Raw genomic sequence first — 23,270 nt, forward strand, 5'->3', positions numbered from 1 at the left:
TCGCCAGATCTCCTCAGGGGGTCGCGATTCGAATCCGGTGGTAGATTCAGCAAAGAACTACTCTTGCTAGGCCCAGTATTAGTATTTCTTATCCGACCGCGACGGGACAACGCAAAGCCGCCGTCGCCCGAAACATGTCTTATTGGATCCCCCGGACTCACTCTTTGTGGTTTTAGGCCTCTCAAGCACCGGTCACCGTCCTCGTTAAAGCGAACTAACCCATAAACACAGCCCACTGAGTTTCTCGCCGGATTTTCGCAGCGGGTCGCGATTCCCATCCAGCGGTAGAACTTGCGAAGCACTTCGAGAGCGAACTAACCCATACACAGCCCCTCGAGTTTCTCGCCGAATCTTCGCAGCAGGTCGCGATTCCCATCCAGGGGTAGACTCTGCGAAGCACTGCTCTTGCTAGTGTTAGCAAATTCCCTCAGGTTGAGCCCGTGAGCTCACCTACCTGTCCGGGCGTAGCTGAAATAGCCCCTTAGGCTACCAGCGAATAGGGAGGGGAAAATAAATTAGCAATTCTCTCAGATTGAGCCCGTGACCTTACCTACCTATCCAGGTGTGTAGCTGGAATAGCCCCTTAGGCTACCAACTATTAGATAGGAAAAAAGTTCGAAAATAACTAGTAATTACTGGTGGTAGGACGTCATGTGAGTTCGCCCGTGTAGGTACCACCACCCTGTCTATTTCTGCCGTGAAGCAGCAATGCGTTTCGGTTTGAAGGGGCAGCCGTTGTACTATACTAAGACCTTAGAACTCATATCGTATTATTTTTTTAATGCTTAAATGGGTGGACAAGCTCACAGCCCACCTGTGTTAAGTGGTTACTGGAGCCCATAGACATCTACAACGTAGATGCGCCACCGACCTTGAGATATAAGTTCTAAGGTCTCGAGTATCGTTACGACGGCTGCCTCACCCTTAAACGCATTACGGCTTCACGGCAGAAAGAGGTAGGTAGATGTCCTACCACCAGTAAAGAGGTAGGTGGCGGAATTTACGTTTTAGATGTCTATGGGCTCCGGTAACCACTCAACATCAGGTGGACCGTGAGCTCGTCCACCCACCAAAGCAAAAATAATAATAATAATAATGATAACATAATATTTTATTAGAGATTAAACCGTCAAACTATGTATTATAGTTTTATTTATTATTTATATTATATTATTAATAAAATTAAGTAATATATATTTATGCACACATAAATAGTACTAGTCATATATTCTGGAGTATCTCGGAGATATTGCCAAGAGAAACGAAGATAACCTCGAAAAACAAAAAGACAATTACCAATATTAGGAAAAAACTTGCCTGCCTGTAGGTCTACGCATTGGTCAGAGCAAATTCTCACTGCATTCGGCTTTTGGCGATCTAACAAGAGATAGGACAATTTCACACGACCAGCGGAGGAGGAGTAGGTACTGTTTCTGAAACTTAAGCCAGGCTGTTCAAACTATTTTATTACAAAACATTTATGTAACGTAATGCACTCGACTATTAGACAAATGTCTAGTATGCGTGAGGCTCTGTTGCATGCACACATACAAATGTAGTAATTTTAATGGTTTGTTTGCACTCATTCCCATTGTACAAAAAACAAAGCAGAATAGTGCAATCGTTCCTTATGTTGGTCTAGACACGCTCACGTGCGGACCTCTTGATCTTAAATAAATCAATACGTATTTTATTTACTCCATCAGCATACATCATACATTTTAAAATGTGAAAATATACACGTACGACCTCGACGGGGCAACGTAAATCCACCGTTGTCCGAAACATATCTTATACCCCAGACTCACTCCTGATGCCTTTAGACCTCTCGAGCACCGGTCACCGTCCTCGTTAGAGCGAACTAACCCATAAACACAGCCTACTAAGTTTCTCACCGGATCTCCTCAGAGGGTCGCGATTCTGAGCCGGTGGTAGATTCTGAGAAGCACTGCTCTTGCTAGGGCTAGTATTAGCAAATTCTCTCAGGTTGGGCCCGTGAGCTCACCTACCCGTCCGGGCGTAGCTGCAATAGCCTCTTAGGCTACCAGCGAAAAGCTAGGAAAAAAAATGCCGCTGGCCACCTTTTTTATTATCTCGTATATAGGCGAAAGAGCAGATAGGATTTAGTGGTTACTAGAGCCTAATCCTGTTAAAGAGTAGAGTAAATTAATATGAAAACAAACAAACAAATTTCAAAGTTATCAAATATCTGAACGTATTGTAGAGCGCACCAACACCTGAACTGATGACCACGACCACTCTGCCAATAGTGAAAACGGTTGAGAAGAAGAAATATCTGAAAAATAATAATATCTTGTCTCATTATATAACTTATACCTTACATGTATTTTATATGTAGTAGGACAACAAGATTGAGACATCGACCTCATACTTATGTTCTTCGCTAACCATTTTACACCAGGTGGGTCGTGGATTAGATCTCCAGTCATTAAAACCATAAAAAAAATTATGCATGTTAGTATTACAAGCAATCTTTCTGTTTCATATTCTAAAGTCGTAGTTACGTCACTTAAGGAGATTCGTTTGGCACTAGATTTAAAAAAATAACTTAAGCCTTTCCTGGTGGCTCGGAGGCCTTTCTAGTTTCACCAGGACAGAAACTTATACGATCACGTTCTTCAACAACAAGAAGTTCTTAAATAAATGTTATGTAATTTATATCTAAAACTTAGGTATTATTACTTCTTCAACAATTTTTGCTTGCAGAGCCATTTGGGATATACTGACTTTCTGACGATTTAACCGTTAATAGTTCAACAATCACATTCATAAAATTATTATGTGGATGTGTTATGTCACTAGTGACGATTTGAACTCTTTTGAACCAAAACATTAACCTACGCTCTTACTATGATACGTTTATTAGCAGTGAATGTAAATATTGCTTTGAACAAGCTAGAGGAAACTGTAGTTTGTTTAAATCTAAAGTTAATCGAAACGATATAAGTGATTGTTTTGACGGGTTCTACTAACACCGAAACGCAATCAGGGACGTGTGGTTACGTTATGAAGTGGACGTCGTGATCCATGGAGGTCAATTGCTACCTATCCATACTGAATATGTAGGTTCGTCGATGATCTCACATGTAATAAATGCATATGATTACAAACATTATTTTTTTCGGCATTCATTCATTATATTTAAGAAAAAAAAAACATCCACAGAACCAAAAAATGTATTTAATTTTAAAACTGATCTATCATTGCTGATTTTACAGCTAGCCAGTCGTCAATTACCACGAAAATTGTAAAATATACGAATAATCGGAAATTATGTAAAATTAAAGCTTAAAATGATTTCATACCAGTAGAGATACTACAGTGTACTTACTACACAAGTACCTAATTTATCATTAATAATAATAATCATTAATAATTAACAGTCAATGCAGAATAGTTAAAATGTTGTAAATGTGTGGTAAGAATTTATTATCAGTAAGTATATAATGAAATGTGAGTTTGCCAGTCCTTAAATTGTCCTTAAATAGTCCATAAGCAACTGTTAAGCTGAATTCTGATTTTTTTTTATGTACAGAAAAGTTAGAAATTCAGTTATAGATAATTGTGTAATTTATTTTATTTGCGGTTTAAGAAGTTTTTTACAAATAAAATGAAGTGGCACGGCAGTAAATTTACGTATTTTAACGGATCGCCACGGATGAACCCGTCCGTGTCGTCATCAAAGTCTTTTATAAAGCGATTATTAATTTTAGAAAGTACCTAAAATGAGACGTATTTTGTTAATTGCATATTATAAATTTGCAAGCTTGGAATCCCCGGTTGCAAATTAAACATAACATAGGTTTTTTAAGTGAAATTATATGAATATAAATCGATAGGTAGGTATATAAAATAATTTAAATCGATGTTATGCAGTTATGACCACTACTAGACCGGCTATTGTGTTTTCTGAACATAAAACGACTGTTCAATTTTTATGTTTGGCATGAACGTTTTTCTAATTATTTGAGAAAAAATGAATTATTTGCGACATACTTTTTAGGGTAGATGAATAGATGAATAGCGTAAGCTACAATTACAAGTTTACATTTTTTTTTTTTTTTATTGCTTATATGGGTGGACGAGCTCACAGCCCACCTGGTGTTAAGTGGTTACTGGAGCCCATAGACATCTACAACGTAAATGCGCCACCCACCTCGAGATATAAGTTCTAAGGTCTCAGTATAGTTACAACGGCTGCCCCACCCTTCAAACCGAAACGCATTACTGCTTCACGGCGGAAATAGGCGGGGTGGTGGTACCTACCCGTGCGGACTCACAACAGGTCCTACCACCAGTGATTACGCAAATTATAATTTTGCGGGTTTGGTTTTTATTACACGATGTTATTCCTTCACCGTGGAAGTCAATCGTGAACATTTGTTGAGTACGTATTTCATTAGAAAAATTGGTACCCGCCTGCGGGATTCGAACACCGGTGCATCGCTACATACGAATGCACCGGACGTCTTATCCTTTAGGCCACGACGACGGCTTTTTGCCCTCTTGGTGTCTGGTAGGCTTAATTATCCGTATTTTAATTCTATAATTATAGTTTAAAATACGGTTTTATGAACCTAGGATTGTCGACATTTATTTTCATTATTAATTAAAATAAAATAATTATTTAATTAAAATAATAATTTAAGGAAAAGAGTCCAGGTATATTTCTACCATCTAGGATTCCCTTCGTATGTCAGTTTGGGGATCGGCAAGGGAAACCGAATAAGACGTGTATACGCTGCTAGCGTCTTACGAAAGTGCGACCAGGTAATGGATATGCCACGCTCTGTGACCCACACTGCTTCTGACTCTGCTGATGCACGTCACGGTCATCAAGATAGTTTTCGGATAGTCCCGAGGAGGCCAATGATTTTAGCGTCGATGACCTCCAGTCCGGCGTCCTGTAGGAGTGGATTGGCGAAAGGATAATCCCATAACCTTGCCTCGACTCGATTGATTTCGGTCTTATCCCAGTATTAGACGTGTGCTATTGAGCGACCGGAGGCTTTAATCGAATCGACTCTAATGTACTCCGCTACCGGCCCTCAAAACGGAGGTCGAAACCGGGAATTCCTCATGATCCAAGAAAATACCTTTCCAATTACTTTATGTTAGGTAGCAATACTACATGATCAGCGGATTGAACACGGTACCTAGGTTATATATACTACGGTAACCAACATTTACTACACATAAAGTAAATTGCGCAAACATTTTTGTTAAAAAATCAAGACAATTCAGTTGTTAGTCAATAAGGCCGTCACCTGAAGAGCTTATGTTTTTTATCTCGATCGTGGTCACTGGATGGTTACTAATGTACCTACCTAATGGAAAGCAATTACTTCATCATACGCGTCTCAGTGCAAACTGCAATGTTTCACATCTGAACGCAATATTCAGGCTATTTTACAATCTACAATTTTGCATGTAGGTATGAATGTATGTCATGTCACATGTGGATAATCATCTCCTCATTTAGGTACCTTCGTAGCATTTTCTGTTATTAATGTGTTAATTTTTTCTCTATCTTGTTCCAATTTAAACTGAAATTTTAGCATTCCAGTGATCACCATCACTCACGAAAGCCAGGGCACATTCAAGCCGCTGCCTACAGCTGAGGATTCTCTGCGAACCTCATTCGAAGGATATGTCATGGGCCCTCAGAAACCGTCGAGGAACGAAGTATTTGTATATCCTTTAAAAAACCTCAATCGATTAACTGAATTACTTATAGATAGGTATAAAATACTTGACCCATAATTAATTATTAAAAATTTGAACGCCGTTATAATTTTGAATACAAATATTTTAAGGACGATTAGACTAGTTAGACTAGAGTTACTTTAATTGCATTAATTATTAAACACCACTTTTGAGGTTTGGAACTCAGCCTCACCTCAGCCTCAACTTAGAACTAATCTTTGAAGTAGTAATCTAGAACTAATCTAGAACTTAGAAAATCAGTACCGTAATTTTTTACCTATTACTAAAATGCTCAGAAACTTGATGGCCCAAGGGACAATGGGTTACATCACATTGACCGCGGAACTGCTTCCGTTCTCCTCTTGACGGCTCGCGGCGGCCGCGAGCGAAGCTCCGCGAGTGGGAGACGCCCGCTTCACATAATATATAATGCGGTTTGTTCGAGTTCCCAGCATGCAGTTTGCACATAGCTTCATCATCATGAAGGTAATATCACTTTATACCTGAATACAAGAATACCGTGCTAGACTAGTTGCCTTTATCGCTGATTATTTTTTCCCATTCACATTATTATCTCAGAAAATATTCATTGTAATTGTTTTTCTTTTATTTGAATTAAAATTGGGATACCAACTTGGTTGTAATTAGGTTTCGAAATGATATTTATGTAACATCAAAGCTCATAACATTTTCGCGCACTAACAATAACTTGGTAAAGTTATGAGAACTGTCGTTCAATCGTTAAAATAAATTTAAATTAAAATACTTCTAATTTAATGACAGCGGAATGTCTTTTTTTAATATGTATTTCATCAAAAACTATCTGAAGAACGTACTACATTTTATAAAAATAGTTGAACTAATTTAACCTCCTTTGGATTATTAAAAAAGCGTGGGGTCAATGGTATCAGTAGCTATAAATATTTTATGAACTGATATGAGTAGAAGGGTTATTTTGTTAATATCCTGAAAACCACTCCACGCTTTTTTTACAATAAAATCATTTTGTCTTACACTATCTTTAATTAAAAATTTTTAAAATTTATTTTCTATTTTTTAGTTGGACTTTCTAAAAAACCGTATTTTGTTGGTTTTTTAAACTATTATTGATTTTTAATTTTTTAGTTGAATTTCAATTTTTTTTTTCAATTTTTTTTTAAATATTGATTTGTCATCGGTCCTTAATAAATATACTAAATTTCGAGTTAATCCGACGTTTTGAAGGGGGTTAAAATCATGTTCAAAGATTCCGTTACCAACATAGATACGTTTGAAGCTAATAAAACCGTATTAAAAATATTCTAAATGGTTTTGATAAATGTTTTTTAAAATGAAATATATTTTTCATTTATAATTTTCATTACTTTATTTGTGTCTTCGTAACATTGAAGTTACCCCAAATGGTTCGAACTACCTATAGAAAACTCATATTAGCGTTTTTGCAATACCTCTTCTATGACTGATTAAATAAATGTTAGTCATTAATATCAACACTAGATAGAATGATAAAGGAATAAAACATAAAATGTAAACAAACATTTCATGAACAGATTTAGGTAAGCTCCACAGAGTTTTTACATTTAAGTTGAGTGTGGTTGAGACAAAGTGTAGGTGAAGGTACCAGAATTAACCCATCCTCATTTCATTTGAGAAATGTAGGTATAATACTAAAGTATATTCTCACACGACATAAGCTTACTTTCAATTTTTTCGTTTTCGATATCACGCAGATACTTGTGAACTATTGCACAACTTGTTCCATATTGATCATCGGTCCCCACTCAGACATTAATGTTTAATCAAAGCAAATAGACACAAAGGCATTCTATTATGTCTTGGTATTTAATTCATTTTTTGTTTTTAATTCGGACACCATTGGTATTAAATTTTATTAGGCCGATGTAATTGGCATTTTCGATAGGCGGCGCGGCGGTGACTTTGTTGAAACAAAATAAGAATCTGTCATAAAAATATTAACTATGGAAAACTTGTTTCAAATAATGTTATTTTTATTTTTCAGGTATTCGTTTGCTTGTTGGCGTTAGCCGTAGCCGCAAATGCCGGCTTCATCGGCGGTGGAGGTGGCGGTTGGTCTGGCGGTGGTGGCGGTGGATATGGCGGCGGAGGCGGCAGCGGATGGAAATCGGGCGGCGGCGGCGGCTGGTCCGGAGGTGGCAGTAGCGGATGGTCTAGTGGCGGAGGAGGTGGAGGCTGGTCTGGCGGTGGTGGTGGAGGCTACGGCGGCGGTGGACACGGCGGCGGAAGTGGTGGACGTAAGTTTAAATCAACACTATGCGCTACCAGAATCGTAATAATAAGGACCAATAGTTTTTTTTTGTTTGGCAAAATGTCGCAGATACCATAAGATGTTAGGGAACCGTTTCCAAGGCTCAAGGAATTAATATTAAACTAACATGAATGAAAATCAATATTGATCCGTTAAATTAGAGATAAATACTATCGTTTTAGCAAGTTCCTAATATTCAAGGAAGTTATTATACGAAAACCAATATCTCTAAATAGCTCAAAAATAACAATATAAGAAATATACCTATACTTACATTATTGATATGTTGTGAAGTTTGAAAATATGGGTGTATTTTTAATATAGTTCTCTCACTATTCTAATAGAAGTCAAGATCATCAAGATCATAACCACCGGCGGAGGCGGAGGCGGCGGCGGCGGCTTCGGTAAGTTTCATCTTTAAAATACGAGTATCTGACATCCATTGAAATTATTAATAATTCAGCCGTTCCATTCCATCCAATCACTGCGTTTCTCCAGTGCATTCCAAGAGTCCATTTTTTCCATGTAACCTCCTAGTCAGGAATGGTTTTATTTCCTGAATGCCTTTAAAAACGTTTCTTAACCTTTAACCTGTAATAAACCTTTCTTCAAACGCAGTTTCAAAAAGAATCATGCATGATAGAGAGCGGTTTGACTATGCTTCTTGCATTACTGTTATGTTCTTGAGTGAGAATGACCAGTTGACACCAAGAACCCATATTATGCTCGTGTGACATAACCGTAAGAAAAATGCAAGAGCATTTTTTGTGTTACAATTTGGAATACACTTGAGAGTTGCAGATTTTGTCGCGAAACAGGGGGCGGTATTTGCTTAGTGATGTCTATGAGCCACGGGACCTCTTAGCACTCATCTGCCCATCTAATACTATTAAAAAGTAAAAAACTCATAGATACATTTAAACTAAATATTTCGTTAGGCATTGCCAATACAATTTCCGATTAGTTCCAAGAAACTAACATAGTTTTAGCTTTAACTGCACATCAACGAACTATACGATTATATTTAGTAACAGTAACATCTTAGAAGGGTCATCCAATCGCTCTTACGATGTCGAAGGAAAACTAAGGTTGCAAGATTAAGAATTTCGCAACAACAAAACGCGCATAGTCATTACCTTAGTAGTTTAGAATTCGTGTTCTGTAAAGTCCATTTGCTACTCGCCGGATCGTTTGTTTGGGTCGCTCGATCGTATGAATCGAAGTGTGAACCTATAACAAAGCGTTAGCGGTGGAGCGAACTCTCCACTTGGTGGTAAATATGTTGCATGTAGTTAGCGTTTTCCAAGGACGCTGGCAGCCAGGAATACGGCCAAGCTGCTGTTAATGCATGTGTGAAACTTTTAATTCGGCCGGGTTCACAAAATACTGTTATTAAGCCGCTATGTAGCACAAATTTGTCGCGACGTAATACGAGTGAAGCATTATCTTTCTCTTCGACGAAACAGATGACGTAGTGTCGTACTAACGTAACCTAACGCAATATTTACGATATATAACTATTTATTTTAATTTCAAGTAATAATATATTTAATATCTTCTACTTTTTATTAAATTCAGCATCTTAATCGATTGTTTTATGATAAAACTCGTTCAGAAACATTGTTTTATGGTAGGTGGTGGTCACGGAGGATGGTCCGGCGGCGGCGGTAGCAGTGGCTGGAAAAGCGGAGGCGGCGGAGGCTACGGCGGTGGTGGACTAGGCGGCGGCAGCGGTGGCTGGAAACTCGGTGGTGGTGGCGGCGGCTGGTCCAGCGGCGGTGGTAGCGGCGGTTGGTCGAGCGGCGGTGGATCCTCCGGATGGTGGTGATCCTCATTACGACGAACAAGCATAGTACAAATACAGTGATACCTTTAATTTGTTTTTTTCTTGTCTTACCACATCCCCTACATACATAAGCGTACATTTTACAAATTTAAATATTGTCTACAACTTTTGACTACTTGACCTAAATTAAATTAACTTTATTAATATTATTAAATATAAAATTAAATTAAATAAACCTAAATTATGGGTTTATTTATCATTTAAAAAATATTTAATCCTAAAAGCCTTAGTAGCCCAGTAAATTGAGAATCATTCAGATATGTCATGTACGAGGGCTGCACTAAAAGTATCGGGAATGGAATATTTCCACTGTTCCTGTCACTTCCTGTCATATTAAAATCTTTTTAATTGAAAACTCCTTGGTTTTAAAAATCGAATACCATTTATTTATTTAAAAAAAGATTCTCGGTCTTGTCACGAGGTTTTGTCAAACTTGTTTAGTCGTTGAGAAAATGGAATTGACTCGAGAAAATTCAAGAGCGATGATTTATTATGACTTTCGTAGTGGTTTAACACAAAAACAGTGTGTTGACCGGATGATTTCTGCATTTGGTGATGAAGCCCCATCCATAACCACAATTTATCGCTGGTTTGCTGAGTTTCAACGTGAACGTGTCAAGCTCAGTGATGATCCCCGTCAAGGTCGTCCAAAAACTGCAATCACCCAAGAAAACGTTGATGCTGTGCGTAAGCTGATTGATGAAGATCGACATGTGACATACCGCGAAATTCAGGCAACTTTAGACATTGGCATGAGTCAAATACAAATAATCTTGCATGAACAATTAGGTGTAAAAAAGTTGTTTTCCCGATGGATACCGCATTCGCTCTGTGAAGAGCAAAAAGCGACTCGCGTTACTTGGTGCGTCAGAACTCTCGAAAGATTCCACGCAGGATTCTCAAATGCTGTATACAACATTGTATCAGGTGACGAATCCTGGATATACCCGTACGAACCCGAAACAAAAAACCAGTCACGAGTTTGGGTGTTCGAAAATGAGTTAAAGCCAACAAAAATTGTTCGTTCACGGAGTGTTGCAAAAAAAATGGTGGCCACGTTTGTCTCCAAAACCGGCCATGTTACGACTATTCCTCTTGAGGGACAAAGAACGGTTAATGCAGAATGCTATGCTAGCATTTGTTTGCCACAGGTCGTTTCTGAACTCCGTAAAGAGAACTGCAACCGCCGCATCATCCTCCATCACGACAATGCGAGTTCTCACACCGCGCACAGAACAAAAGAGTTTTTATAGCAAGAAAACATAGAATTATTAGACCATCCGCCGTATAGCCCCGACCTAAGCCCTAATGATTTCTATATTTTCCCTAAAATAAAGAATAAATTGCGTGGACAGAGATTTTCATCATCTGAAGAAGCTGTGGACGCCTACAAAACGGCCATTTTGGAGACCCCAACTTCCGAATGGAATGGTTGCTTCAATGATTGGTTCCATCGTATGGAAAAATGTGTCAAATTTCGCGGAGAATACTTCGAAAAGCAATAAATACATTTTTAAATAGTAATGTTGTGTCACTTCGTTAATTCCCGAAATTTTCAGTGCCGCCTAGGTATTCTCAGTAACAACAGTCTTGACATAATATATAAAGCAAAAATTTAACCAAAACCTAAATATAAAGTCAAATTCAAAGTTCAACAAATTTTCGCGATATCAAAGAACTGAATAACAATAAGTCTTAGAAATATTATATCATTAAATTGTATATAATTTCATAATTCGATTTCAAAATTCCAATACTTTTTTGCCTAATTAAGCAATTGCCGAAAAAAGAAGGTAATGTTTTCCGAGCTTTTATTAGATACGAGTATACCTACTTGCGACGGATTTCAGCATATGAAAATTAAATGTCATTAAATTCATCTCAGCCGTGGGAGTCTTAGGTTATACTTACATACTATTTCAATATGTTAAAAGAAACAAAAAACACTGCTTCATTAAAAATGCTAACTAAATAAATAATAGTTTAAAAAAACTATCAAAATACACTTTTATAAAATTTTCAACTAAAAAATAGAAAATACATTTGAATTAAAAATAGTGTAGTAAAAAATAATTTTATTGTAAAAACCGTGGGGTGTTTTTCAGAATATTATCAAAATAACCCTTCTACTCATATCTGTTCATAAAATATTTATAACTAAGTACTGATACCATGCACCCCACGCTTTTTTTACAATAAAATCATTTTTTCTTTCACTATTTTTAATTAATTTATTTAAAAAAATCTATTTTTTAGTTGTATTTTCTATAAAAGCGTATTTTGTTAGTTTTTTTAAACTATTATTTATTATTTAGTTGAATTTCAATTTTTTCACAAAAAATTGTTTAATATTGAATTGTCATCCTTAATAAGTATTCCAAATTTCGAGTTAATTCGACGTTTTAAAAGGGGTCAAAATAATGTTCAAAGATTCCGTTACATACTAATATACATACTTCTGAAGCTAATAAAAGCGTATTAAAAACGAAAAATTACAAAGCATAATATGTATAACTTTGTAATTTAAGCGTTCCCTTTACTAACATTCAAATTATATTTATACTATTTTATCTACGTCATCAACAGCAGGTTCGATCGCCTATAAAAACGGAACATTCGATCCGGAATCAACTGATATCAACGTCAGAACAGTACTTTGATAAGGATATGCGTCATGATAATAGTCTTATCGTTGCCGCTTTTTTTTTCCTAAGCTGATGGTCTTATGAGACCATATCAGCGCAACCAGGCGAGTAGGTGAGCTCACGGGGCTCAAACCTGACGTTGTTGCTAACACGAAACCTAGAAGGAGCCGTGCTTCGGAGAATCTACCACTGGATCTGAAACGCGACGCACTGAAAAGATCCGGCGAGAAACTCAGTGGGTTGTGTCTGTGGGTTAATTTACTCGCGAGCCCTTCGTCGCAAGCGACGGGTTCGACGAGAACGATGACCGGTGCTTGAGGTACCTAAAAGCACCGTTGGTGGATCGGGAGGATCCTAAATGACGTGTTTTGGGCGACGTGGACTGTTTACAATTCGGTTCGCAGGACCGGGAATGTAGTTACCGGCGGCCACGGTGAGAGGGCTTTCGTGTCGTGCCGCTTGTTCTAAATGGCGCATTGATGGTCCAACTAATGCGAAAGGTCGATGTTCTTGACGAACCACTGGACTCCGACGGCTATCCTGCAAAAACGGGATTGAATGATTTGAAGGAATTTTAAATTAGTGTGGGCCGCGTGAGCGAACACTACACTTGCATAGATCATGGCGGAGCATATGCAAGTTTTGTAGAGTGTCACCTTATTTCCAAGGGACAATTTACTTCGCTTGCAAATCATCGGATAGAACCTTGCCTCCGCTGACTACTCCCCGAATGCTGTTCTCGCAGGAGCAAATCACCGCGATGCCCTAGACACACCTTACGAATCCATCAGATCCATTAACCCTTGCATTAGACGTTTTGAGCTCTAGCTCTAGCTTAGAGGGCCCAGTAACTGTACTTGTCGAACTCGACAAAGAGTACAACCGCGCTGAGTTTCTCGGCGAATCTTCTCAGCGGGTCACGATTCGGATCCGGTAGTAGATTCATTATGCGAAGCAGCTGCCCTTGAGTTGTTAGGTGTCTTCCGGAGGCGCTCGGGCGGCTCTTAGCAAATCCCAGCTCTTGGCTGAGCCTTTGCTTGCCCATCTGTCCTGGTGTAACTGGAAAGGCGTTCGGCCACCAGTAATCCTTACTTTAAAAAAAAGGACGCCATTTATTTTTTGATTCTCGCCGTTCGCAACGACCGGACGTCTAACAGAATCATAGATAGTACATAGAACGGAATCTCTTTTGGTTGTTTTAAAGGACATATGACCTATTTTTGAGACTATAAATGCGTAATTGTTGATTATGTGTTGATTATGTGTTGACTATTCTTGTGTGTATGACCATGTGTTTAGGGTCATTTTCATCGTTTATAGCTGGATTAAACGGATTTCTTTTTATATTACATTTTTTAAGGGGTTCCATTTCTGAACCTAAAAATATTTATAATATAGAATTATTATTTTTAATGCCGTCGGAGTTTTTGTTTCAATTAATAATTTATTTTCCTTAAACAGAATTTACAAGTGTCGTGGCTAGGACTGCGTACGGCAATTACTACAGCAACAGGAGAAATTAATCTTTGTAGACATGAGACATGAACTAAATATACTTATTTTAATCCAACCATTAAGGCACTGGGTTGTGTATGAGCTGTGAAGAGAACTGAGAGCCCGTTGGTCGTGATGGGTCCGAATATGGCGAATCTTGTGATTGATATTTCGCGGTGTTCAATATAGCGGTAATCTTAAACTACACTTATAGTACCTTCTTAAAGATCTTACTTTACTCGTATTTACTGAAAGCTCGATGTGGATATTTTTTCTCATTAATAAAACTATCGACTATGAGCATGCCTCTGTATTGGATTTTTCTCAAAATGTTACAAAACAATTACCATTTTAAAACTTAATAAAATATAACATACTAATAATAAATCATACATCAAAACAAAAAATAATTAAATTAAACAAAAAATGATTATTTTTTAATTTTCTTTTTTTTAATCTTTTCCCTTCTCTGTCGATTTGGATTGAAATTCTCCTTTTCAGATGAATTAGAGCTATTCGGCGTGAGACCACGTGGTTCACGCCTTAATCTTTTGCTATGGTCTTCAAAATCTTCTATTTCAGTTAAAACGACATACCTGTAAATAAAATTTAATCTTTATACTCAATTTATGAATCATTTTAAATTCCACCCAACTGGTTTCATGAACAATTAACAAATGGATACGCATTTATGAATTTAGTTTAATTTTACTAGTAAATAGTTTTTTTTTTTGAATTCAAGTAATATATACGTGAAACTTTTGATGTTTAAAGTCAAGAACACTCAGAACGAAAGGTTATTTGCTTTAAGCGACATTTTTACAACTTTACTGGGGCCGTTTTGAAAATTGGAAAAAAATATCATAACATTTTTTCAGCTATTTGAACGGGGTAAACTTAATTAAAGTCCAATTAAAACATCGAATACTTGATAATAATACCAAATAAAACACACCTTTAATTACAAAGATAAATGTCCCTTATTAAGCGAAATGTCGATTAAACCAAATAGCCTTCCACCCCTCAATATATATTTTTTCCATACAATAACTTACGGATCCTCGTTTGGTCTGTGAATGTCAGCAACAACTTCCAGCATTGCACCTCCAACGTCACTTTCACTATCAGACTCTTCTATGATTATACCAACAGGCCTTTCTGGTCTGTTTTGGACTTTTTCTGTATTAAATTCTAATAATTCCAATGTTTTGCGTTTCTCAATTTCTTTTTCATCTGTTTTATCACTAACCTTAAGGTTTCTATCTCTACTTCTGGGTTCTTTTGATAAAATTTCTATATCTTTATTAAGGAGTTCATTAGTATTATGTATATCACTTATATCAGTTTGTACTACAGTTGAATGTATGTTAGATTTTATGTTATTTTGATTTGTATCAATCTTAATGATAGCTGTAAAACTTTTATTTTCAATGGTAACAGAAACATTATTTGTAATAGTATGAGAGTTCCTTAACCTCTCATTCTCTCTAAAAGCTTCTTTATTACAAAATGAGCATGTCTCTATTAATTTACTTCTTTTATAAAATGGCACATGGTAGTCATTCAACAAACTTTGTGTTTTCGTTATTGCTAAATCATCTTTGTTACAATGGTTTCCAATTAATTGGGAATTATGGTTATTTCGATTAGCTTCTATGACAGCTAATAAGGCCTCAACATCTTTATCTACGGATGTTTGTGTATCATCGATCACAATGAGTTCATCATCTACAACTATGCCACTTTCATCATTGTCGTTTTTGTTCATACTTAAGTGAGAATCACAAATGAGATCTCTTTTTGTTCGCTTAGGATTTTTTACTGATTCATCTGATTTTTTTAATGTTTTCACAAACACTTGATTTTTACTCAAGTTATGTGTTGTTTTCTTATACCTCTTTCGGTTTTTATTTTCATTTTCGCAGTTTATATTTTTTACTATCTTACTTTCACCAAGTACTCGAAGATCATTATTATAATTAATATTTGAGAATGGTTTCCTTTTCAAATTTTTCTCATTTTTTTGAAGCCATAGCTGCACGTAATTAACAGAATCATTCATTTTAGTATTGCGCAACAACGAAATATCTTCACCCGGCAAAAAAGACAAATTATTTTCCTTATTTTTAACTGATCGACTGTAGCTTTTATTTTTATTGTAGTACTTTAATGGTGCTTGAATACACTCAGGAAATAGCTCTTTTTCAACTTTTAGTTGGTCGGATAATCTTTTTCTTCTGTATACTGCAATACAAAATTGACACATAAATAAATAACTATAAATAAATAACTGGGAACAAATCAGGCACATTGCCAATTTAGAATTCCCTGTTGTGGGTACCAGAGAGTGACAAACATACTTGTAAACATTTTAATATTTACATATTATTATATAGATAATAGACACCTAGACACCTAGACAAAGAGCAAATAAACCTGTTCATCACACAATATTTGCCCTATGGGGAGATCGAACCCATGACCCTCAGCGCAACAGTCAGGGACATTATCTACTGCACTACTCAGTCAGTCGGTCAGTCACATACGAGCCCGATGCAAAAGAGTTCGTCTAGTGTGAAATTTTCTGTGTGAAATTTTTTCTAACTTGATTATTTTCTTATATCTATAGAAAATATTAAGCTGTTCTACTATCGCATGTCGCGTTACTTACGCCCTTTTTTAATTATGAACCAATAAACTATTTTAGATTTTTTAATTTATAGGTATCCTGTTTTAATTTCGAAGAAGTTATAAGCAACAAAATGGTTCGTCTAATTGTTAATCGATGCAAATAAGATGCAAAAATAAGATTATTCCTTCTTTGTACAATTATGTTGCATAATTTAAATTTGGAAAAAGTAATTCTGTGTTATTTGTCAATTGAGTATAAATTCTGAAAATTTCAGTTATTTTCATTAGTTTTCAAATAACAATGGGTCGTGGCAAATCCGTGTGTGAAGAGCTTCGAAAGCGAATAGTTTGTGGGGTCGATGCTGATAAATCAAGTTACCAAATATCTATAGACTTGATACTTCCCAGATCTACAGTCCAATCTATCATTCAGCACTGTAAAAATAATAGAACGACTTCTTGTTTGAAGAAAACTGGTCGACCAAGTATCAGAAGCAGCAGAAAACAGAATCCTGAAGAAAATTATCAAAAATAATCGTCGTGCTCGAGCTGGAGAACTCACGGTGCAATGGAAGGACATGGTTCACAAAGACGTCTAAGTTGATACAAAAGAGTCCTAAAAAGAATGGGTTTTACACCGCTAAGGAGAAACCACTATTGATTGCTGTACAAAAGAAAAAGAAGCTGAAGTTTGCTCGTGATCATTTAAATTGGACTTCCGATCAGTGGCGTAGTATCATTTGGAGTGACGAGTCCAAATTTTGAAGTGACAGTCGGCGATGAAAGGAAAAAAGTGATTCGAAACAAAAATGAGGCGTTTCATACTGATTGTCTCAAACGCGAAGTGAAGTTTCGTCTCTTATGATATGTCTGCACAAGGTGATGGTGGTATGCAGTTTGCGGATGGTTCTATCTTTTTTTTTTTTTTTTTTTTTTTTTCCTATCTAAGCTGAGAGCCTTGAGAGGCTATGTCAGCGTAACCCTAACTTTTGTAGGTGAGCTCACGGGGCTCAAACCTGATGACGTTGCTAACACGAACCCTAGCAAGAGCCGTGCTTCGCAGAATCTACCACCGGATCGGAAACGCGACCCACTGAGAAGATCCGGCGAGAAACTCAGTGGGCTGTGTCTGGGAGTTAATTTACTCGTCGAGCCCTTCGTCGCAAGCGACGGGTTCGACGAGAACGGTGACCGGTGCTTGAAGTACCTAGAAGCACCGTTAGTGGATCGGGAGGATCCGAGATGACGTGTTTTGGGCGACGTCGACTGCTTTCCATACTGTCCGCAGGATCGGGAATGTAGTTACCGGCGGCCACGATGAGAGGGTTCTCGTGTCGTGCCGCTTTATCGAAGTGGCGCATTGACGCCGACTGCATATACTTACTGGTGGACTCTAAGTCCAGGTCGTCATGGAGGTCGACGTTCCTGACGAACCACGGGGCTCCGACGGCTATCCTGCAAAAACGGGATTGAATGACTTGGAATGATTTTAAGTGTATGCGGGCCGCGTGAGCGAACACTACACTTGCATAGGTCATGACGGGGCGTATGCAAGTTTTGTAGAGTGTCACCTTATTTCTAAGGGACATTTTACTTCGCCTACATATCATCGGGTAGAGACGTCCTAGAATGAAGGCGGCACGGTCGCGTACCGTCTTGATGTGGGGGCGGAATGTCATCCTACTGTCGAGGGTGACGCCTAAATATTTGACCTTCGGGGCCCACGGTATGGGCTGGTCGAACATCGTGATTGGGCGAACGGCGGGGGCGGGGTTATTGACGCGCCTAGTCGGGAGGGGGATGCTCAGCGTGGTGTTCGGAGGGCGACCCCTTTTGAAGAGCACCGCTGTGCTTTTCGTGGGGTTGATGTCGATATGGTTCTATCAATGCTGCGACGCATCAAAACCTTTTGGAAGAGAATTTACTGCCCTCTATTCCGTCACTCAAGCATCAAGATTCCTTCATTTTTCAACAGAACGTTGCTTTCTGCCATACTGCAAGGACAACAAAGACGTGGCTACTGGCGAAAAGCATCTCTACAATCGAATGGCCATCTAACAGCCCGGACTTGTCACAGATCGAATCCCTATGGTGGAAAATGAAAAAAGTTCTTCGTAAATATCCATCAAGATCGAAGAGCGACTTAAGGCTAAACTCTTGGCTGTCTGGGAGTCCATTAAACCTGAGGAGTGTGCAGCGTTGGTGGCAACCATGCCTCTTCGTATTAAAGCTGTCATTGAGAGCAAAGGCGACACAACTAAGTGGTAGACGAACTATTTTGCGTGAGTGACAAGGGTAAACGAATACTTTTTACTTGTTTTTTAGTTTTTTTTTTTTTTTTATGTAATATCATTAAAGAATTTCAGTTATGTTAAAATAAACTATAAATTTTCCTCAAATTGTGGTTTACTTTTTATTAAAAGTTTTTAATTATTTTACCAATATTTACTTACTATATTTTACGCTTTGCACTACCTACTTGCCAACTATTTTAAATTAATAATAAATGAGAGGAAATGAATAGTAAATTTCCACAGAAAGCGAGTTCAAGTTCGAGTTTTTAACGGTAGTTTTTTATTGTGTGAATTCGCGATGTTATCCAGTGACACGGAATCAAGTGAGGACAGTAACTATGTATACCGAAAGAAAAAGTATATAATAATATTATTATATCTTATGCACAGAAAAAATGTGCAAAACGAGCGAGTTCGTTTCAAATTAGTCGGCGAGACCGCGACGCTGCGGACACATGTTACTCGTTTGGTCCGCTCCGCTCAACTCTTTTTTGGAAACAGTACTTTGTAAAATTCAATTGCGAGTTGAAAGGACTCTTTAATGACCCCGGTCCGAGTCCGCAGCTTCTTTTTGCCCTCGTTGTCATTTACACTCGACTCTTTGTCGGTGGAACATGTATGCAGTTTTCTATTGCGAGGTAAAAGGGGTAATTAATGGGTCCGTTACGCTCGCGGCGGAAGCCTGGCTGTAGGGTGGTGGTACCTACTCGTGCGGACTGATAAGACGTCCTTTTTTTTGTGTGAGAGCAGACCGCGGGCCCAATGAATTTTAGGGCCTACCCACTAAACTACTCCCCTGCACTCTTACACCCGACGTCCGATCTCCGTCCGGGGTCAAAACCCGGTCAGAGTAGGGGGGTTCCCGCGGTCAACACTACAACCAGACACGCGGCGCCACCCCAAGGACGCCCGACCGACGGGTCGTCGAGGCGATAGTTGACGACCGACGACGTCGGTCTCCGCAGTATGGCGGCCCTACCAGGCCGCCCGAGCGATGCCGCTGGTGATCCGGGATACCCCGCTGGGCCATAACCAGCCTGCCGGGTCGGAACGCGATAGACCGCCGACCGGGTTGCTCTTCCACAGTATGTTCGGCGACGACAGCGACGACGAAAATGCGGACCGCATCGCAGTCCAGCGCGCTAGAGTGACGGTAACGTGCGGCGCAGTCTCAACCCCCTTAGATCGCCCCGTGACCATCACCGGGAGGAGACTGCCTCCTCATAGGGGCCGGAGCTGGACAAACGCCCTCCTCCGACCCCCGGCTCGACGACGGCGGCACAGCGCCGAGAGGGAGGAAGAGTTCTCCCTCTCCCGTTCCGTCGCCTCCTTCTGCGAGATGGTGAACTCGCAGAAGCCGAGCCTCGTAGCCACGACGGTCGGAAGCGACAAGTCCGGTCCTATTTTTGCAACGAGAACGCGGCGCTGCTCCGCGAAAGCGGGGCAGTACGCGAGCGTGTGCTCCGCCGTGTCCTCGTTGCAGCCACTGCAGTGGTGGCACTTCGGCGTCGGCTCCCTCTGGTCGACGAGGTGCAGGTAGCGACTGAAACAGCGTAGGACAAGACATGCTACCACAAGTAATTATGCAAATTATAATTTTGCGAGTTTGATTGTTATTACGCTGTGTTATTCCTTCAGTGTAGAAGTTAATTGTGAACAATTGTTAACTACATATTTCATTTAAAAAATCGGTACCTGCCTGCAAGGATCGAACACAGATGCATTGCTTAAAAAAAATTGCACCTGACGTCTTATCCTTTAGGCCACAACAATCAAACAACAAGCCAGATATCACACAAATCACAGGAGAAAGAATTCTGTATATTTTGTTTATGAAATAAATATGCATGGTTTTAAGTGTTTTAGAAAATTTTAATTGGGATTTAAGTAACTGAAATAAAATAAGATTTTAATTTTTAGGGCTGGGCACCCTTAAACATTAACCTTGAGGTGCTTAAGGACTGTGTTAAGCACAATATGGTGAGCAACATTATCTGTTCTGCCCATCTGAGAGGCAACTGTTTGAATTCTTAGGGGAGTAGGTAATGTAGGATTTTTCCCACAAGTAATGTTAGTTGTTGCTTGCTTTGCTGTTGTTAGTGCTTGCTTTTCCCAAATATATGTACATTTCACATTATGTTTACAAAATATTTTCAAATCAGTCTCTATTTTGCATGAGTCAAATCACTTCAGCTAAACATGGCTGAGACAAATAGGTTTGTTTGCTCTTTATCTCGATATTTAATATCTTTATATATATAAATTTAAAGACATATCGTCTTCTCGCATTAAAACTTTATAATCTCAAAGCTTACTCATTTTACAGGAGAGTGTTTTAAAGGTTTAACATGTGATATTTTTAATATTAATCATCTTTGCAACATTTATTTTTTATTTTTTATCAGTTACATTATCTGTCTTTTAAAGTAAGATAAAATTATGTATTAATTTTGTTAATAGTAATCAAAACATAGGTAAACTAAAAAAAAAACTAAAACCAAACTACACTCTTTTGACAGTATTTATGAGAAAAATACTGGTGATACCAAATGATTCCGCATATTAACTCAATTTCGAATATTTTTGGAAAGTGTACACTTTTAATGTGAAAAAACGATATCAATATATATCTGTCTCAGAAATCTTCATTTGGGTCAAATCAGTGTGTGATTTGTTTTTGATTATTTTTTTAAGCCCACACACATTCGTCATTCACATAGTTACTGACTGTATAAGTAATATTCACTATTAAGGAATGGAAGAGAATACTGAAAGAGTTACAAGACTTATATAGGAACTGTGATCTCCATGAGACTTACTAAATCTTGGAATTGAAGTCAATTTTATTCTTGGAAATAAATTGAAATTAACATCAACTTACCATCAACATTAAATATCTCCTGGCATTTATTAAAAAGGTCTGTAGCATTTTTTACTCTTTTGGTGAGTACTGGATCATTTACAAAATGTTTACCAGTGCCTGGTGGGGTTGAACAAAATAAGCAGCAAACTGATGTACTGGTACACTTTTCACAAGCTGAGTGCCCACAAGGATATCTCATATGTAGGCCACCAGAATTGTCACTAAAGCGAAAAAATAAAGAAAATTGTTGTTCAAGACTACATCTCATTATTATGAATATATTCAATTACAAAATTGTTTTTACCAGATAGCACACCGACTGTTTTCAAACAGCTGTTGTGAAAGTTCAATCACTACGTTGATGTTCAATTTTGGCAAATTATACATGACCAATTTAGCATTTCCGCAATAGGTGACTGTCTCAAATATAATAAGTGTATAATCTATGGGTGACTGTCATCCATGATAGGTAGTTCCCATGGAGCTACTATTCTTAACTCCATGGTAGTTCCACAGATTAGTGCAGATTATTACGGTACCAACCATATTTACCACCTACCTACTTACTGAATTTTGACCCCTTTTTTTTATTTTTGGATTTTTTTAGTTATTTGTTCGTCGTTTGTTCGTTAATATTTGAATGTAAAAATTGTTTGTTCGTCTTTTATTTATTTATTAATTAATTAAAAAAATGATCACCCTTAACTTGGCCCCTCTTACTAGGTATCTTTATTTTTATCGCTCAGATTTATTAACTTTGATCAATTATCGTTTGTTCGTTGACTATTGGTGATTGTTCGATCATAAAAAGAGTTAAATTCCCAATTATTAATTATTTTATATCTATTAAACAAACTATCACCTCACGCCTACATTGCGCATGCGCCGGTTTTGTCAATCAGCTGGCAATGACCGTATTTACTAGCGTTTTGATAGCAAGTGCGTTTATACTGTCTAATTATTTCTTATGTAGATCAAAAAAATACTTAAAACTTTTATCATTCCAACATTAACGAACAAACGACGAACAAATATTTAAAATTAAAAAAGTAAGTAATTTTGCTTATTTCATTAACATTTTTTACGTTTGAGTAATTTTTTTAAATGAGTTCTAAGAAAATTAAATACTTTTTAATTGAATCATCTTATCCAGATGATAGTGATGAAGATGATTTATCGAGTGCTCCTAGTTTAAATCAATTATTTCATTAACAAGTGATATATTTAGTGAATATATATATGACAGTGAAACAGATGAGTTATTTGAGCCATTAATAAAATATCTGATGACAGGCAATAATTTTTTCGATTGTGCGAAGCGTTGCTGTAGTTGGAACATTCAACGTTGAGCATTATGCCGCATAATGCGCTCTAGTGCTGTAATTGGAAAACTACCATAGGTATACTAGCTTCACCGAATATATGGCGAGCTCACGGGGCTCAGCCTGGCGAATTTGCTAATCCTAGCCCCAACAAGGCCAGT

At 37.8% G+C, this 23,270-nt stretch overlaps 2 protein-coding genes across 3 annotated transcripts; one reads left to right on the forward strand and one right to left on the reverse strand.

Annotated features, from left to right (window-relative positions):
* Positions 1 to 6,190: 6,190 nt before the first annotated feature.
* Positions 6,191 to 9,890, forward strand: CPG15 (cuticular protein glycine-rich 15). Its single transcript, NM_001173317.1, is given in 4 exon segments — positions 6,191 to 6,213; positions 7,748 to 8,000; positions 8,359 to 8,418; positions 9,649 to 9,890. Coding segments are annotated over 4 exon segments (513 nt in total). The 5' UTR covers positions 6,191 to 6,207; the 3' UTR covers positions 9,843 to 9,890.
* Positions 9,891 to 14,294: 4,404 nt separating this feature from the next.
* Positions 14,295 to 22,311, reverse strand: LOC101739358 (uncharacterized). Of its 2 annotated transcripts, none has more exons than XM_004925478.5 (4): positions 22,092 to 22,311; positions 21,806 to 22,008; positions 15,055 to 16,243; positions 14,295 to 14,595 (listed from the first exon to the last, which is right to left on the reverse strand). In XM_004925478.5, the coding sequence occupies exons 1-4, from the start codon at positions 22,172 to 22,174 to the stop codon at positions 14,430 to 14,432; spliced, it is 1,641 nt and encodes a 546-aa protein (XP_004925535.2). In that variant the 5' UTR covers positions 22,175 to 22,311; the 3' UTR covers positions 14,295 to 14,429. The 2 variants fall into 2 exon arrangements, with proteins under 2 accessions (XP_004925535.2, XP_004925536.1); XM_004925479.5 differs by having other exon boundaries at positions 15,045 to 16,243; positions 22,092 to 22,277.
* Between the last annotated feature and the right edge of the window lie 959 nt (positions 22,312 to 23,270).

The sequence above is a fragment of the Bombyx mori genome, chromosome 12 (genome assembly GCF_030269925.1).
Source record: "Bombyx mori chromosome 12, ASM3026992v2".
In the NCBI taxonomy this organism is placed as follows: Eukaryota; Metazoa; Arthropoda; class Insecta; order Lepidoptera; family Bombycidae; genus Bombyx; species Bombyx mori.